This window comes from Hetaerina americana, unplaced genomic scaffold, assembly GCF_022747635.1.
Source record: "Hetaerina americana unplaced genomic scaffold, ioHetAmer1.1.p SCAF_2, whole genome shotgun sequence".
Classification (NCBI taxonomy): domain Eukaryota; kingdom Metazoa; phylum Arthropoda; class Insecta; order Odonata; family Calopterygidae; genus Hetaerina; species Hetaerina americana.
In genome coordinates, this window is record NW_027286763.1 from 3,280,128 (window position 1) to 3,298,717 (window position 18,590).

Sequence of the window (18,590 nt, forward strand, 5' to 3'; positions counted from 1 at the left end):
CTGTAATGGAAACATCAGGATATATCTTTGCAAAGTAATGCTTAAGAGGAAGAGATCTTGCTAATGTTGTGGCATTTGGGTTATTGTTCATAACACATTGATGACCATATTTACTTGGACCCCATGTCGAAGCCACATGAATCAATCAACAATTCAGGAAGTTGATGCAAAGACGGCCAAGTTGTTTTCCTTGCAGCATTTAATTTTTGATACCCATATGATATTTTATTTTACATGCTGTAATTTTAGTGGTATTTAATTTAAATTTAATGTGTTTCACTAATTTGTATTCAGGAAAATTAATAATTGTAAAACTTCTATTGCAGCTCTATCATCATGGTGAAAATATTGCTGTAAATGTCCACATTGCTAACAATTCAAATCGCACAGTAAGAAAGATAAAGGTTTCTGGTAAGTTATTTGTTTTCTCAATTTAAAATTTTACATTAATATTTGTACTTCAATTATTAACTGGATGGATATTTGTATTAATTTGGGAAAATTTTAATATCTTGAATGCATCACTCTTTTTTAATTATGTATTAATCTATTTGTTGATAATCAAATCTTTTTTCATAAAAATGTGAAGTAGATTAACTTCCAGTAATCCAGCACTGTTTTTAATCCAATTTAGTCTGTTAAGTGCCTAAAGTTTATTGAGGTAGTATTCTCGCCACACACGTTGAATGGAGTGGGTAATTTGTGGAGAAGAAATGTGAGGTCTGTCCGGAAACCGTCCGGGAGAAAAATAAATCTACCTGGAACAAAGAGGCTTTAGTCCCATTCAAAGTACTACCCCCCTTGGGACCTCACACACTCATCTCAAAGTCTCCTTCATTTTTCAAAACAATAGGGAAATCCTTTTTTGGTCTGGTCATTTGAACTGGTAGATACTTACCTTTGGCAAATTCAAAGAAACGTGTGTGGAGCCTCAAAAGTTACTCCATTGGAGTCATCTGCTGATAAGTGCCAAAATGCAGAAATTTCACAGTGTAAAAATCATTTCCTTTTACCAGGACCCAGGTTTGAATTCCAGTCAAGGTGAATTATATTTACCTTGAAAGTCCTGAATTTCAGTGCACATCAACTGATTGACTCCAGCAAAGTAATTTTCGAGGCATTTCCCTCAGTTCTTTGATTTTTTCTCCCGCTGAATCGCTCCTTAAATGGCAATGCCTCTTCAATGGGTCTCAGCTTAAAGAATAAATGAAGTTTTAAAAAATCAATGTTAGTCTTTTGCATGTGCTGTATTCATATGGCAAATCATAAACTTGCATTCAGATATTATGACAATCTTTGGATACTATTTTACGAGCCCTTGAAATGCCTTTCTTCCAACAATTCACTCCAATTCTTGTTGTGCCCTCCCTTTGCATTCCAACTTTTAATATTCTGCTGAAAGAAAGGCTCGTTGTCGTGTTGACCATAATTTATTGTTTTATTAATGCATGTTGGCTTTTGCATTTGTCATTTTTCCTTGTTGGATGGTGAATTTTGAAATTTAGTTGAAAATTTGTATTTATGGAGGGCAGCACCCTGAATTTCTTTATAGTTTTGCCTTAATTTATCAGATGTGTTGTTTCCTCTTCCTCTATGTACATATAGTGACTGAACTTAAATTGCTATGAAATTGAATTTTCATGTTTTGAAGCTGGCATTTTTTTATTCATATACCAAAATTAAGTCGTGTCTGTTCAAAAGCTGATTAGTTGAATTAAAATATCAAGTAAAATAGCACTATTTCTATTGATTTCTTATTGTGTGAGGGTATTCAGAAGATAATTTTCAATTGTTTTCCCTTGTTTAATTTTTTCACATGTTGTTAATTTCAGTTCGGCAGTTTGCGGATATTTGCCTTTTTTCCACTGCACAATACAAATGCACTGTTGCTGAAATAGAAAGCGAGTGAGTATGATTGAAATGAGGAGCAAATTTTTTGCATTTTTCTAAGGATGATCGTTTAAATTAATGGAATTCTGTCAATGAAACTTCACTATTTACTGAAGATCCATGAGGAATCATCATCATGGAATTATTTTTTTATACTGTAAAATCCTTTGTTGATAAACATTCTTTTGAATGAGTAATGCTTCTTTTAAATGTGTAACTCTCTTAAGCACAGAATGCAATGAAATAGTTATCTCTGAACACGTTCAGGGACGGGGTAAAAGCTATAAATATCATTGGTTGCAATGAAACCTCTCTTAATGGGTCACCTTGAGAATGGTCACTTAGTCCCTCCCTCTATAAGAACAAAAGCTGCAGTTGCTTCTCATCAAAAGGCAGCACTTTTTTTACCTGATTTTTTTCTCCTAAAATGTAATGTTTAGCATAATCTTTTTAGAATCAAATTGGCGTGACAAATTTATCCCATGGCAACTGTTAGGAGAAACGGGTATAATTTTGGGATTGTAAGATATTAATTAAAAGCAAAGTGCCCAGCTGATTACTTCACTCTGGCCTACATGTATTAAAATGGTTAAAAAACTTCATTTTGGTGTATGATGGTGAAGACAATCCATGATAATCATTATGAAGGTTGGCGTAGATGGGTAAGAATAGAGCTCACTCCAAATGAAGCCATAAGCCATTTGAATTACACACGTTCAGAGGGTGAGTTCTTTTCTTTGAAAACTAAGAGCAAAGCCAGATTCCAGGGAAGGAAAGGACTTTCTGGTTCTACAAAGTTCTGGTCGCCAGAAAATCATACTGTTTGGATTTCAGATTTGGGGCTTAGGTTTAGGGCTGTGCGGTTGTGCGTGACCTAGGTACCAAACCAGTGACCTTCCAGTCAGTCCAAAATTCTTGAACCTCCAGGCTACCACGTCATGTGGTGGTGACATGGAAGAAGGATATGCTTGAACGTCTTACAGAAATTCAAGTTTTTCTGTGAAGAGTGAGAATCACCACCTTCCATTCTTGGGACATCTCATGTCAAGTGCCCACGTGTGGAACACAATCACTGCTCCATGATATGCGTCAAGTTCTGGAGTTATGCATGCTTTTTCTGGAGTTTGCCAGCTTACCTCAAGACTATTCACATGCTAATACTGCAACCGATGTACAGCTCCATATCCCATGATGAACAGCATTGTTGTTTCATAATGACGGTGAAAAAATGCTAAATTATTTGTTGTATTCTATTACGGTTTCAATTAGTGGAAGTAGCTCCTCTGCAAACACTTCTTTTAAAGGCTACGTCTGGCAAAAAATTCTAATATTAACCTTGTGAGGATTTAATTGTGAAGAATTGATCAACTCCAATTTCTTTCCATATTTCATGAAGCTTTTTCTTGAATTATTACTTTTGATATTGGAATGAGTGTGAAGGTGAAGTATAGACTGTGATCAGGTAATCTTTCCATTAGATATGAGTCAGTTGAACATTTTTTCAGTATCTGTACTGGTTCTGTGAATCAGTTCTTGGTTCTGATTCATAGTTCCATTAGTTCCTGTGAATGGATCGGTAGGAAGCTGTCAACATTTACAATAATTAGCAAAAATGTGATGACTTCCCAAGGAATGGTCTCTTTATAAAAAGTTATATGTGCAGTTTATGAGAAGTTTCATTCCAATTCAAAATTTTAAATACAATCTTTGTGCTTTTTAAAGTTTCAAAACTGAAAGACGGATGTACTAAATGTATAGATAGATGTACGTGTACTGGATGATAAATTTTTCATTACATCTCCAATAAAGAGTTAATAGGACAGGTTATATTGGTGCAATGGTGGTTATTCTCCAACATAAGTAGAGCATGGTGGCCATGTGAGGGGAATTAAGTAGATGAGTATTCATTGATTATTTTGAGATACATAACGTATGCCTCATGAGACATGTATGAAAGGGAGGAGATTCTCTGAGCCAAAAACTTTCTACTAAATCTTTGATACTGCAGTGGATATTATTGCCTTGTACATAGTTTTAGTGCGTGATAACCACCCAGCTTAGTATCAATGTCAGTTTCGAAGCCTAAGTTTTTCATGAAGGTTATGTTTTCAGTTTTAATCTCGAGGACCTGTGGCACCAAGAACCTAAGGATGGAATCAGGCTGTTGCTACTTCCTTTTGATAAAGGGTGAAGGAAACAACAGTGTGCTCTGCACAGAGTACACAATCATTCAGAAGGCTGTAGTAGTTCACTGTTTTGAGAGAAGCATAGTGTTTGCTAAGACCCATAGTACTCTATATGAATATCTACAAAAAATGAGTTGTTTCGAGCTTTTCCAATTGTTGCCCTCCGTTGAGTTAAGTTCCTTTCAGAAATTGCAATGCTATTCTCCCTAGTATTACCTAAGTGTTTTCTGAGAGTGATGTCCTTAAAGAGAGTTTTCGTTGTATAGCCATATTTACCTTAATGTTTTCATTGCATGGTTTACTCATATGGTACAATTAAGATGTTTTCAGAATAGAAATACTGGACATTTTGCTAAATTTTAAGTTTTTCTTGACAAAAGTAAAACCAAGATTTTTCCAATTTCTCAAGATACATTTCACAAGGTTGAGCCTGATACCATTGAATTAAATGTCATTATTATTATCACTCGTACAGAGAATTTATCTGTGGGTCCTACTAGCCAGAGCGGTTTTTATTGAAAAAATAAATAACAGAACACTAATAACTCAAATAAAAATAAATGGCAATATCAGACCATAAATAATGATTTATAATATGATTTGAAATGTCAGTTGAATTTTCAGGAAATGGGATTTAGTGGTGCAACTGGTTTTTTGAGGGAAATGTTTGATGTTTATGTCATTTTGAAATGCTGACGTTCATGAAAATGTGATTTTTTTACCACGGGTGTTTCTGTTTAGTGTTCAACCATGATATTCATTTGACATTAATCATTTCATTTCCATTAATTTTTGTTTAATTGGTTGTGCATTTGCACGATTTGTAAATTTGAATTAACATTTTTATTGATAACTAAAATAACTTCCTAGTTCATTATTTGTCGAGAAAGAATTATCAATAACTTAAAGTAATAGAATATCAACCTGCAAATGAAAAAATATTTTGTATAAATTTGCATTGCCATTCAATGAAAATAGCACTAACGTTAAAATTATCCTTATTCTACTTGCTTATTACCTAATTTACCCTTGGAGAAATTGAAATCATTTGTCCTGTGAGTCCGTTAATAAATAGGGTGTGAAATCATGAATTGGGGGGGGGGGTTGGAGTGGAAAGGACCACCAGGCAGTGCCCCACGGCCATCTCTTTGCAGAGACGGTTGCCCTGTTGGCCCAGGTTTCACTCTGTCCAAGGTTCATCGACTTGTTCCGCGACTGTTGGACAACCGCGATAAGAGGGGACTGGCATTGGATGGTCGGCTTAAAGACGAGGACACCAACCTCGCCTCCTCCACCGTGTGAGTGCAGGGGGGTTTCCCACCTGTGGGTGGACCCCCCTGGTAATGTGCACGGGAGATGGTTTGGGTTGACTGAGGCCCATCCTCCCCCCTCCCCCCTCCTCCTCCCTCCCTCCCCCCCCCGTCTCCCACCACCTCTTTGCAGAGAGGGGTGCCCCATAGGACCTGGGTTCACGCTTTCTAAGGTATACACTCTGATGCCCTTGCTGGCCGACAATAAGGATAAGTGGGGCCTTGCCCTCGACGGCCAGTTAAAGCATGAGGACACCAACCTGGCATCGAGCACTCCGTGAGTAGTCATTTACTTTGGAGGAGGTGCGAGTGGTTTTGATGGGCTCTAATCACCACTCCCACTTCCCTCCACTTGCAGAAGTGCTGCAGGAATAATGCTCTTGCACAGTTAGAGTCTGTCAATTATAAGTTTTTGCCTCCTGCTGATGTAATGCTTTGCTTTTATGAATACATTCTTTCTTTTGATTGTTGATTTGTCAAGCTAATGCATTATGTTTTATGCATCTCTGCATCCGGCTTATTTACAATATAATGAGTAGAAGTGGTTTAATGCTTGCACGTTACTGAATTATAGTTCCAGTTAGCATGTAGAGTAATTAAAGTCTTAAATTTACCCTAATTATGATTCATGTGTTTAATTTATTCAATGACAGTTCATTGAAATATTTTTAAGCTTGAGGTTTTAAGTCTTTCAAAAATGAATATATCTATCTAAAAGGTATTTCAGGTATTCAACGCACATTTTGATGATTTAGATTTAAATTAGGTTATGTTTTCAATAAAATTTCTTTTTTATTGAGAATTCTATGTAATAGGTCCGCCACATTGAGGATGTTGTATTTTCTACTGTTGTAGACATATTAATATGTATGGAATGAATGTGAAGCTATAGCATTTTGAAGATATCAATTCCCAATGTCATACCAATATCTGCAGATTAAACAAAGATGGTGTTAACGATTGGCTGTGAATATATAGGATGTCAATCTTATACCCAATATTGAATATTTAAGAAATACCTTATTCTGATACTTTAGCTAAGGAGGTGACCATCAACTGGGGTGGAAAATTTGACAATGGGGAAGACAGTGGTAGCAGAGCACTGCCCGTGATGTGCAAGTGGGCCTTTTTCTTAAAAATAAGAAAATTTCAATCTCGACATCACCAAGAGTACACAGAGCCACATTAGACATACACTGAGACAAAATCATGAACAACGAACCAGGAATCATCGACGCACTGTTATTTAACCTGGTTAGTGAGTTTAAAAGTGCACAGGCTACACAGAATAACAGAAAACACATCTTCTCCACCTCCCCTCCCCACTCCCCCACCTCCTCTCTCACTTCTAACGCACTCACTTGACCGTGGGCACTACTTTGCCACTGTTGTCTTCCTTGTCGACTTTCCACTCTAGTTGTTGGTCACATGCAATAATGCACTTCCTATTCAGGTGCAGTCCTTATTCACAGAAACCTATATTGTATAACTGAACTCCATCTCTCTAAGCAATGGGGTTGTATGCAATAGTCATGAGTTGCGCAAGATGAACAAAAGGCTAACGATTTTTGATATATGTTTTCATTGCACTTGTTTCTTGCTCTGTCACTTGTGACTAGAAAAAAGGCTTCTTCGTTGTTGCCATGAATTATTTTTTTATTAAAGAATTTTTATGGAAATTATATTTGCAAGACCAGATTTGTAAAATAGATACTTTTGTGATGAATAGTGAGCAGTGTTCAATTGTGTGGTTTGAAGGGATTAATATGGATGAGCAAATATCAATAAACTTAGAACATTTTAGACCACCTCTGGAGCATGCCTGATTCCATTACTTTGCAATGTTTTGTAACTTTACTGTAGTGCCACTTAAAATCAACTTAGAAGTCACTACCTTTCTCTCATACGAATCAGTAGATATTTAAGATAAGACAATAAGGAGCCCTGTTATAGGTTTGGCTATAATTTCTCATTGCCTCATAGCCATAATCATTGCCTGCTTTGCATCAGTTTTTAGTTGTAATGGTATTCATTTTTTTACCTGAAATTCATTCCATTGGCTGTCAGGAATCTAAATCATTTTCCAAGTATCATTAAACATTTCTTAATCACATACAATGTTTCATGCATTCAAATTCACAGAGCCATTATGTTTTCTTTCACAACTTGTAAACAAACCATTGCCCTCCGAAGTGTTCTTTTTAGTTTAGCCAATAGCAAAAATTAAATGATATTGAATATAATGCCAATAGGAGCAGTGCATTAACCTTAAGCGTGGTGATGAAAGGTATGTGTAGTAATCGCCCGCAGCAGAGGGCGCAAGCTACAGAATCTGTTTGTGTCAATTGGCTACCGCTTTGTGAAGTCCTCATTGGACCCCTACCAACAGCATCTTTTCTAGTGTATTAAGAGAGAGCGCAAGTGTCTGAGATATTTTGATGGGATTCAGCTATTTTAATGGGATTCCTCGCACGTGAAGTCGCATTGTGAAGGTTTGAAGGAGCACTTTAAGGACTTATGTCCTCGACTTGATGCTTGCCGTGCCCTTGTGCGTCTGACGAAGGAAGATGCTCCCTTACCAGAAGAGCCAAAGAGTGAATATGTGTTGCGCATTCCAGAAAGCATTATCAGCACACACTTGAAGGGCCCCTGCTTTGTAGTAATGCCGTTTGCATTGTTAGAATCCTCCACCGTGAAGCTATGTCAAACGCAAAACTTATCCTTTGAAAATCCTCAATGCCTCAACTATATACTTAAATCCTGGGTGGAATTACAGCTTAAGAAAATGTACTGTTTGCACATGTTCTTGGTTGTTTCCCAAACCAAGATGCTACCGCATCAGTTCTCTTATTCATGCCAACAGTAAGAAAGTGCTTTTACATGTCGATTGGTTGTCCAACTGGAAAAATGCTCATATTGAACACATGCTATTTGTTTTTTGGCTGAAAATAATGAAGTAAGGCTGTGAATGATAAACAACCGAAATGATGAACTTTGATAGGTCATGGTGGAGCTCACTTAGTACGAGGCATGTGAAATTCATGCAGTAACAGGATATTAAGGGTGGCAAATTCCTGTCACAATGCCACATTTTCCTTCACAGAAAGATATGGGATCCAAAAAGTTATAAAGCTTGGAAACTAGGAAAAGATGACCCGCAAATTCACTAGGTCTGTAAAATTTTGGCAAAAAAACGGGGCATTTCTTTGTTAGACTCAGGAGCCATGAAGTGATGGTGTCATTAGTTTGGTGAGTCCCAGTTTTGTCACGAGTCATCTCTGTGTACCTAATTCTAGTTCATCATATGTAATGATTTTTGTGGGTGTTTTTCTTGTTTGCCATAGGAATTAGTCCCGTTGAATGACGTTTTGCTTTTGTAGTTTTGCTTACCATTCCTTCTGACATATTCTAGATTGTTTAGCCCTTTTAGTGTCAGTGGGCTGATCTCTTGGGGTATCTATTGGGGTATAATCAAAATATGCCACGAGCTGGTCTGCCTGTATATATTTGTTTACCCTCCAAAACTCTTGTCAATGTGTTCATAAATTTAAATGGACTGAAAATAAGAGGATTAAATTGTATCACGTATCCTTTAAACTTGGAAAGCATAAATAGAGAAATTTGACATCCGAATATTATTAATAGATTTTATATAACTTTCTCTCTGAAAATGTACTTTTAAAAAATGTGGCATTAGCTGCACATAGCAGGTGTGAATGCTGGCGTTAAAAGGGTTTATATGTAATTTTGATTCAGTATTCATAACATGTACGATGTAAAAAAAGTTATTTTCGAAAAGGTTAATTTATTTAAGAAAAAGTCCCAAAGAAACTGCGGGAGATGCCGCAACAGTAACTTTTAACGGAGTCATGCGCATTTCAACAATGCAACAATTTCAGAGTGTAAAAATCATTCGCCTTGACTGGGATTCGAACCCAGATCCCTCAATATCCAGTCAAGTGCTTTAGCCACTTGAGCTACCGAGGTGTCCTCTTAATCTCTGAAATTTTTGGGGACCTCGTGGACTGTGGCGCCTTGGCACGAATACGAATGCCGGTGACATTGCATGTTTGGTATTCACATCACAACATCTAGTTCCTTTAAAAGCCCCAAAAATTTCATAGTTTAAGAGGACGCCTCGATAGCTTAAGTGGCTAAAGCCGTCAACCGGATATTGATGGATCTGGGTTCGAGTCCCAGTCAAGGCGAATGATTTTTACACTCCGAAATTGTTGCATTTAAGAAAAAGTAATTTTTCAAAAGAAGATGAGACTGTTGGAAAAATTACGTGGCCCTGGAAAACATGTACTTTCACATAAAAAAGCAAAAATACTGCTTAAGGCCCATTAGATATTGAATATATATATATATATATACTACACTATAGGGATCCACTGGTATGTCTCTTTCTTATATTGCCCTGAATGGATGTCAGAATCGGGAATACTAGGTCTGTTCCAAAAAATACGAGACTCTTTGAATAAATACTTGATTTTATTAGTTACCCTTTGATCGTGCTTATCTCCTTCAAAATACAGACCTCGGCTGCCAATACAAAGCTTCCAATGTTTTTTCCAGCTTTTGAATTCCAACTGGAACATTTCTTTTGGCATAGCATTTTAAGTCTGCGGTGCAATATTGTTGGATGTCTTCAATAGTTCCAAATCGCCATCCTTCCGAGGTGGAGTTCAACTTAGAGAATATTTAAAAGTCCACTGGATCAAGATCTGGAGAGTAGGGTGGCCGGGGAATCACCGGTGTGCCGTTTTTGGCCAAAAACTCTGTCACAATCAATGATGTGTGCGCCAGTACGTTGTCGTGATGAGAGCACCAAATCTTGTTTTTCCACATTGGTGCTCTCTTTCACAAAGCATGTTTTCACCTTCTCATAACCTCTATACATATACCCTCCCATGGACTACAACCTTGACGTGGTGGAAGGGCTTGTGCGTTCCGATGACCCCTAGAGCTGTGCTGGCGGGAGTAATAATAATTGCTCCTGGTAGGGTCACCCATGCCAGATAGGTCGAAGGTTAGGAGCCAGACGAAAGGTAGTCCATGCAGCGTCTGTTCCTCAGTGAGGCGGCACCGAAGGCATCAGACACCAGTGTGGTGGCCATTGAGTGATGGTGTCACTTTAAAAACACTATTGAGGAAGGCAACAGGAAGCTGCCTCAATTATCCCAAGACTTTAATGATGGATGGTGTAGAGAATATCAGTCCTGGCAACTATGGGACTCGGCCCAATCAGCTGTGTGTCGTGCCCAGCAGCAGGAGAGGCAAGGCTTCCTCAATTGTAATCTCACGAAAACCTTGCAAAGCAAAACCAGGAAGGAATCTGGAATACAGGAAGAATCTGGCTGGAAGACTTTTCCGAAAAAAGGAAATAAAGCAGTCTACATCTACATAATACACCGCAAGCCACCTCAAGGGCCTGTGGCGGAGGGTGTTAAGGTCATCACCTGTACTGTTTTTGCACTGTATATTATTATAATTATACCATTAGTGCACACATAAAGTAACTGCAAGCAAAAGGCTCATTTATAACAAAAAGGTATCTTTATAATCGGGTATAATGATTAATAAGAATATTTATCTGACTTTAATATTTTATAATAGTATCATTGCTATATCATGTGTCACACTTTCAGTTTTGTAATGACTTCATTTAATAACTTGAATTGTCAACAGAAAATTTTAAAGTCAACTCACTAAGCAATGTGTGAGGTATGAAAAGGGATAAGCCTGAGGGGAGAATGTTGGGCAAATGAGGAGTGGGCAGGAATAGAATAAGGATGTTTGGTGGGATGAAGGGAGGAAGGAAGTACTCGGAGATGAAGGGGAACTTGTTGTTGTACGATGTCTGGTGGTGTTTGTTTTGGAATAACAAAATATTTATTTGGTAGTTGTGTCCATCCAAAACCTACCTAAACCGGTGGATTACCTAATAATAAAAACCCTTTATATGGTGCTGCCCGTTCAATCTCAGTCCTCTTTCATTGGCACTCTCCCTGACAGTTAACCCACGGTTTGCTTGCACTAAATCATGCACAGTGTTCAAGTGGACGTTTTCTGGATTTCAATGGTCACCCACTTCTTGGTTTCTCATCGGTCGTGGTTTGTCCAGACTGGAAGCAGTTATACCAATGTGCCCAACTCATAGATTCATTGACGAATGCCTCTTTGAGCCATTTCACAAGTTTCATTTGCACTCTTCTTGAGAATAACGCAAAAGTAAATGCATATGCGCTGTTCTTAAACACCTTCGTTTCAACTGAGGCAAGGATTGCTCTTGAGTGGAGACGAGTCAGGGTAGGGCCACGTGCAAGGCAGGGTTTCACTTCTCACAAATGTCACTCGACGCTTCATCGATTGTGACCCGTTAATCAGTTTTTGGAAAGGCTACTCGCATATATGTTGTACAGACCTAGTATTTGTTATATTTGCTTATGCTTAAATTATTCATTTCATTTCAAGACATAATTTTGGGTTAGTTTGCATTTTGCATATTGTTTCATCATTAGGTTCTTGTTAGTGATCCTTAGACCAGTATTTTGTACCTATCTTATTTAATTGATCTTTTTATATTTTTTTCATATCTACTTTTGAAGTAATTAGCAAAAGTTATACACCATTTGTTGATTTTTCGAAACTTATGTTAGCTTCGAGAAAGTATATGACCAGAATATGGTATCAGCTGCCAGGTCTCATTGCTTATTTTGCTCTATGAAAACCCAAAAAAGTGTACCTTATTTAAAAACTTCCTTTGTAAAATATTTGTGGCATTTTTTTATATTAAAGAAAACATAGGTACAATTCACCTGTATATATAAAATAAAAGATGATGGTTTACCGATAACTTTAGCTCTCTGCGGTGGCACCTTTTTGGAGAAGCCTTTATGTTGAAAGCACATCGAGAAAGTGCAAGTAGTGAAGTCATGAGATGAGATGCTCTGAGTGTCTAATCATTTGTTGATTCTACTGCTTTATTTTATATTTCTACATATTTATTAAACGCTCAGAATAATTATTGCTTTAATGCACTTGCATTGCCATTCAACTTCTCCTAGTTTCTCTCACATTTTTAAAAGTTAAATCATAGCAATTACAACTTTCAGTCTAAGTTGTATTACCTGTAAACTAGTTAATTTCAAATATACAGTATTGTATTAAGTATTATTAGTGTTTTGCTTTAAAACTTTATGCATTAATCTTTCCTTTAATTTTCGGATTTTGAATTCATTATTTTCGTGTATCCATTGCTTTCATGTTGGTTCTTTAAGTAAACCTCCTGGTGTGCAGTAAGAAGGCCATTTCTTTACCTCATGACTATATCTATTAGTTGCCTTGTAAATCTGCTCTTCCTTTGATTGCACTACAAGATTTTGTGCATTTTTATGTTGTAAGCCAATAGTCTTGATGGTAAATTTTTTCCTAACCTATGATAAATGTTTCTGCTGTACCGACTCTCAAGAGTAATTTTATCATTCCATTTCCACATTTTTCTTTTATTCATAACTCCCTCCATTATGAAAAATGGTTTTTGGGGAAATAGTTTTTTCTGAACAAGATACATGACCCTTTAAATGAGTTTGGCATAATAATTCAACATTTTCTGGGGGTGTATGCATGCTGCTTGCATAGTTGACTGGTGAGCAGTCAGCTGATTGTGGTTTCTCTTTCTAAAAATCCCATTGCCCATCTTCTTGCTACTGGCTGACTGAGTAAGTCAGTAGCAAGGAGATGAGCAAGTATTTGTTGCATTGTATTATTTTATTTTCTTCTTTTTGTGTCCCCCTATCGTTGAATCTCCTCTCCTTGACTTAACTCCAGTATGCTATTTGGGTACACAGTTGCTCACCATGGTTTATTTCATTTTCATGGCTTTCAGCTAGGCCATACTCCCTCTAGTTACTCACATGAGACTATTTTACTTGTTATTTGCCATAAAATTTTAATGAGAACCTGTGTATTTTAACTTAGGCTGTGAAAATTTTTGGAATTTCTCCACCTCAAGTAAAAATCTTAAGGCTGGTTAACTGTTAAAACTAATTTTTTAATAAAATCATGTTAAATTTATGAATTTAATATAAGTTGAGCAATATATTCTAAGGTATCGTGTATTATAGCTTCTAAAATTATTAATTCACTATGGCTAAATTATTTGCTACAGTTTTGCTCCCATATAATTTGAATGTGTATAGTAATGAAATTCCACTAGTTTCCAGATTACTACCTTGATCAAAAAGTTCCCGGAATAACCACCGTGTGGCGCTCCCATCGTTCCGATTTGAGTTCTGTTTTTTTTGTTAAATTGGTACATCTGTTGTTGATATTCCCTTTAAATCTTAGTGTCATAACTTGACATTTGCAAAAGTTACGTAGCCAAGAGTACATCTATCTCTGTGTGTGTTGGCGATTTTTTACAATTTCAGAAATGGATTTAAATTTGCAACAACGAACTTGTATTAAATTTTGCGTAAAAAATGGATTTAGTGGCGCACGGACGTTGGAAATGTTGGAAAAGTGTTTCGGCAACGATTCTCTAAAAAAAACGGTCGTTTACCAGTGGCACGAGCGGTTCAGAAGTGGTCGTGAGTCAATCGAAGATGATGAACGCAGTGGCAGACCATCGACATCGAAAGTCGGTGAAAAAATTGATAAAGTAAAAGAAATGTTGGTCAATAACCGCAAATTAACCATCAGAGAAATAGCGGAGGACTTGAACATTGCCTATGGATCCGCCCAAGACATTGTGGTTAATGATTTGGGTTTCCGTCGTGTAGCAGCAAAGTTGGTGCCAAAAGACCTCAATTTCATGCAAAAAAGAGACCGTGTTGACGTCGCAAAAGACATGATTTGCGAGGCTGAATCCGATCCCACATTCATCAAAAGGATCATTACTGGAGACGAGACGTGGGTTTATGAGTACGACACGCAATCCAGACATCAGGCAAGTGAATGGCGTTCACCAAATGAGCCGAGACCAAAAAAACCACGTCGTTTTCAGTCAAAAAAGAAGGCAATGCAGACGGTTTTCATGGATTACAACGGTGTAGTGCATCATGAATTTTTGCCAGAAGGCCAGACAGTAAACAAAGAGTATTATTTTTGGGCGTTATGAGACGTTTGCGTGAAGCAATTCGCCGAAAGAGACCAGAAATGTGGGCAGAAAACTCGTGGATTTTGCACCATGATAACGCACCGTCGCACAGTGCTATCATTATTCGTAATTTTTTGACGAAAAATGCAACAAATACCATCCAACAGCCACCGAATTCACCTGATTTGGCTCCCTGTGACTTCTTTCTGTTCAATCGAGTTAAAAAACCATTACGGGGAACGCGTTTTAGCAGCCGAGAGGAAGTAATGGAAAAATCGCAGGAAGCACTGATGGACATACCGAAAACCGAATATAAAAAATGTTTCGAGGATTGGATCAAGCGCTGGCATAAGTGTGTTGCAGTCGATGGGGATTACTTTGAAGGGGACAATATAGATTTAGATGAATAAACTTGTATTTTTAATTTTCTGAATAAATTCCGGGAAATTTTTGATCAAGGTAGTATATTGGCAAGACCGCGGCATATTTTTGCATGGTATAGCTGTTATCCATTTGCTGCATGGTGATATTAAAATATGCTGTCTGAGAAGGAAAATAACTAAAAATACCACGTTTTAATGAATTAAATTTAGAGTGAATGTTCCATAATTTCTATATGAAAATATTAGTAAGTTGTGGCATGTGTACACACACACATTCAACATGTTCATATTCCACATTATTTCAAGTTGACAAGATTACGGCAGTGAAGAGTTGGAATTTATTGATTCCAGCATCATTTGATGTGTTAGAGATGTTGATTATTGAATGTTCAAGTCCTCTCTAGTAAAGGTAGGAAATGGAAGTACCGCATATTCCCATCGATAACGCACATCCAGAACTTAATAGTTCTCTTTGAATTTGTATAGATACCGCGTGCCCAGAGCTTCATAGTTGTCTTGAACGTGTGTAGATGCCGTGCATCTGTGTGTGTGTATATACATATATCGTGTGTAAAAATATGTCTATATCCATATTCAAATAGATGGTGACAACCAATGAATACATAGAATCATAATTGCATGTCTACCATAGGTATGCAGAAGATTTGAGCCAGGTGACTGAAATTAACTACAACTACAGAAGGATAAAAAACAAACAATATTCACAAGCCGTTATTTCAATGCCAATGCTAGAGCTAGATCGAGGAAGAGTTTACTTCTGAGTGTGAACTCAGTGATGTACCTGAAGAGATAATAAATGCACTTAATTCATTTAATTGTGATTAAGGTGAAGAATTTCTTGGATGGGAATGATCTACCTATCCTGGCATGTAATTAAACGTACGTGTATTTGATACAACGTACTCTACGTATATGTGAAGTACTATGTATTAGAATATAGAAGTACTATGTATTAGATTAAATGAAGAATAGAAATTATATTTTTCTTCTTTTTCTCTTAGATTGAGATAGATGAAATAACTTTAACAGTAGAAGATCTGTATTAATTAGAATGTCTTTAGAAAGGCATGCTTCCAAAATAATTGATTCTTGCGAGACTCATCTTTAAATTATGGTGTACATAGGTATGTAAATGTTGGGATTTTTTAATTTTCATTTTACATAACGCACATCGTCATTTTTTTCTGTTAAATGAACATTTTTGTATAGATAACACACACGTTATCAATGGGAAAATACGGTATATTGGAAGTTATAGCAGAGAAAAAAATTTCCTTTATATTTTGTGTCCGACTGGTTTTATTATACATTTATGATTTTCCATACGATACCACCACATACTTCATTTTTTGCCTTTGATTATCCAGTCTTTGAACTACGTAAAATAGCGTTTTCATGATTTCCATCCCTTCTGTCCACCTAGTATATTTTCATTCTTTCCTGTCTTCTTTTCATATCCCGCCTTTCTTTTTTAATCATCTCTTCAAAGCCCTGAAAGTCACGAGTATTTCCCTGAATGCATGTGGTTTCCCGATGCCTTGCTCTCTCATCCTCATTTCCTTCTGCTCTGTCTTAATGGTGAGATCCATGTCATTTGAGTTCTTGGGATTTGGTCCAAGAAGTCAAATTTTCTCTTAGTCAGTAGTTTCTTGTCCATCCTGATCATATGTCCATAATGGGCTTCTCTCATCTTCTTCAATATTCTCTCTGTCTTTTCATTAAGAGCCAACGTCCGTCTCTACTTCCAATTTCCATTCTCAAATTTTGGTCCTAGAATTTTCCATATTTTTTATTTCCTTCTTTTCTGCTTTGTTCACTTGTGTTTTATGTAGTACATAAAGTTGCATCAAGGCTTTCTGGTTTTATCATTCCATTACAACTCCTCATTGTCACAATAATAAGCATAAATTGTTTTGTTAAAAGGCAAGCCAGTTCCAAATTCCACCCAATCCATCGTTGGCCTCAAAGCCCCATTGCAAAGGGGCTCTGTTGATAGTGTCGCAGTTTAATATGGAAATGATCATGAATTGAGGTAAATCTGATGCCTTGATGCTTCACATAATTTAGCCACTGTCTTGAAAATTAATATTAGTTAAAGTAGTTCACCTCTGTGGGCATTGGAAATGCATTTAAAAGGCAGTTCATTGGAAGCCCAAATTGTGTGAGAGCACATATTTTGCATAAAAAAGGAGGATGGATCACCTTAAAGGTGGGCAATATGGTAGCCACTGGGCAGAGAATTTGGCCAGAGGACTGGGATTCCATTCCCTGTTGCTTTGGCCCCTCTGTGCTTCACACGGGCATGTGATCTCTTAGGGCACGGCATGTTTCTCGGTAGCCCCAGCCATCGCGGCTAAAGTGAATGCTACCCCCGTCTATCGAAACAACCTTTGAGTTAATTACTGTGATTTTTGGGCTTCAGGAAAAAGATTGGAGATAGCCTGAACATGGATCATCCTTGTGGGTACCAAGAAAATCAACTTTACCGAGAGTGATTGAGCTATTAGGCGGATTCATGTATTTAGAATTTCATGCATTGATAGTTTATGATCAAAAAATTAATCGTATGATTTTTTTGATTTAGGCTTTGAATCAACGCGACTTATGAGTGAGCAATTTTGAATTAGTCTCGGGCAACTTTCAGCATCAATAAAATACTTTGATGTGACCATTAGGGCCAGCTCATAATATTTTCAGTTAACTTCTTTGGTACTTGATTGTTAGCAGATTAAATAAGGAGTAAATTTCAAATAATGCAGCTGAATGAGCTTTACTTCAGGTTTTAAAGATTTAAGGGTATTCTTGACATTCTCCTGAGTTAGTGGTTTAATTAATTCTAGCTCATACCAGGTGTGAAACTTTGCTTTTTTCATGCTTGAGTAAACGGAAAGGTACGAATAGGGAGTTGACCACTTTTTGTTTTGCTTCATAAGTTATTGCTTTTGGCCAATTTGAGTTATTCTTTCATGTTACCATTGCGGCTAACATCATTCATAGTTGCATTTATTTGCAGTAAGAAAAGATATTTGTGGTGTAGTAATTAAAATTTAACCTCTCCATGGGAACTAGTTTCTAGCATGACATATTCAGGTCACATTTGCATTGCCCAATAGGTCAATGTTTTAACTATTGCCACATTAGTTATTTTAATTGTGTGTTTTTGCATGGCTGAGGAAAAAATATAATTTTATGATTTTTCAGTTGAACTATCTTTAGTCTTAAGAATTTGTTTAGTAAGATAAATCACACTGTTAGAACTAGGTTTTACATTAGCTGTTTGAAAACTTGTATTATTTTTATTAAGATTATTTAAATTTTCAAATACGTAGTAAGCATTAAGGCAAAACATTATAATTGATAGACTGTATTTTAATTGAGTGTTCTTTTGGCCTCCAGATTGCTGTCTCTGTGAGTAATAAGTTTATTTAAAATGTTAATAATGATATAGGGTGTTTATCATGTTTAACAGCATATTGTCTTAAGAAAGTGCTCTAAGTACAGTGTTGAAAACTAATTGGATATTGTACCCACAAACTGAATCCTCCTTTGAGGGGTTTCACTTTGCAATGCAACATATCTGACTCTCAAGAAACGTGAGAAGTTAAAATTTTTGCCCTGGGAATTGTAAAGAAATTTTATGGTTACAATTTTATAATGGAAATGTACGTTTATTTTGTCATCTATACAAAATTAGAGT

The 18,590-nt window shown here is 36.7% G+C and overlaps 1 protein-coding gene across 2 annotated transcripts in view; it reads left to right on the forward strand.

Moving 5' to 3' along the window:
- krz (beta-arrestin protein kurtz) overlaps nt 1-18,590 on the forward strand; it is a 66,655-nt gene that overhangs the window by 24,821 nt on the left and 23,244 nt on the right. Inside the window, exons 8-10 of one of the 2 annotated variants that reach the window (XM_071584753.1) lie at nt 327-411; nt 1,833-1,905; nt 5,231-5,374. In XM_071584753.1, the coding sequence (XP_071440854.1) occupies nt 327-411; nt 1,833-1,905; nt 5,231-5,374 (302 nt within the window). Of the gene's footprint in view, nt 1-326; nt 412-1,832; nt 1,906-5,230; nt 5,375-5,519; nt 5,664-18,590 lie in introns of both variants that reach the window. The other variant, XM_071584752.1, reaches the window with a different exon arrangement.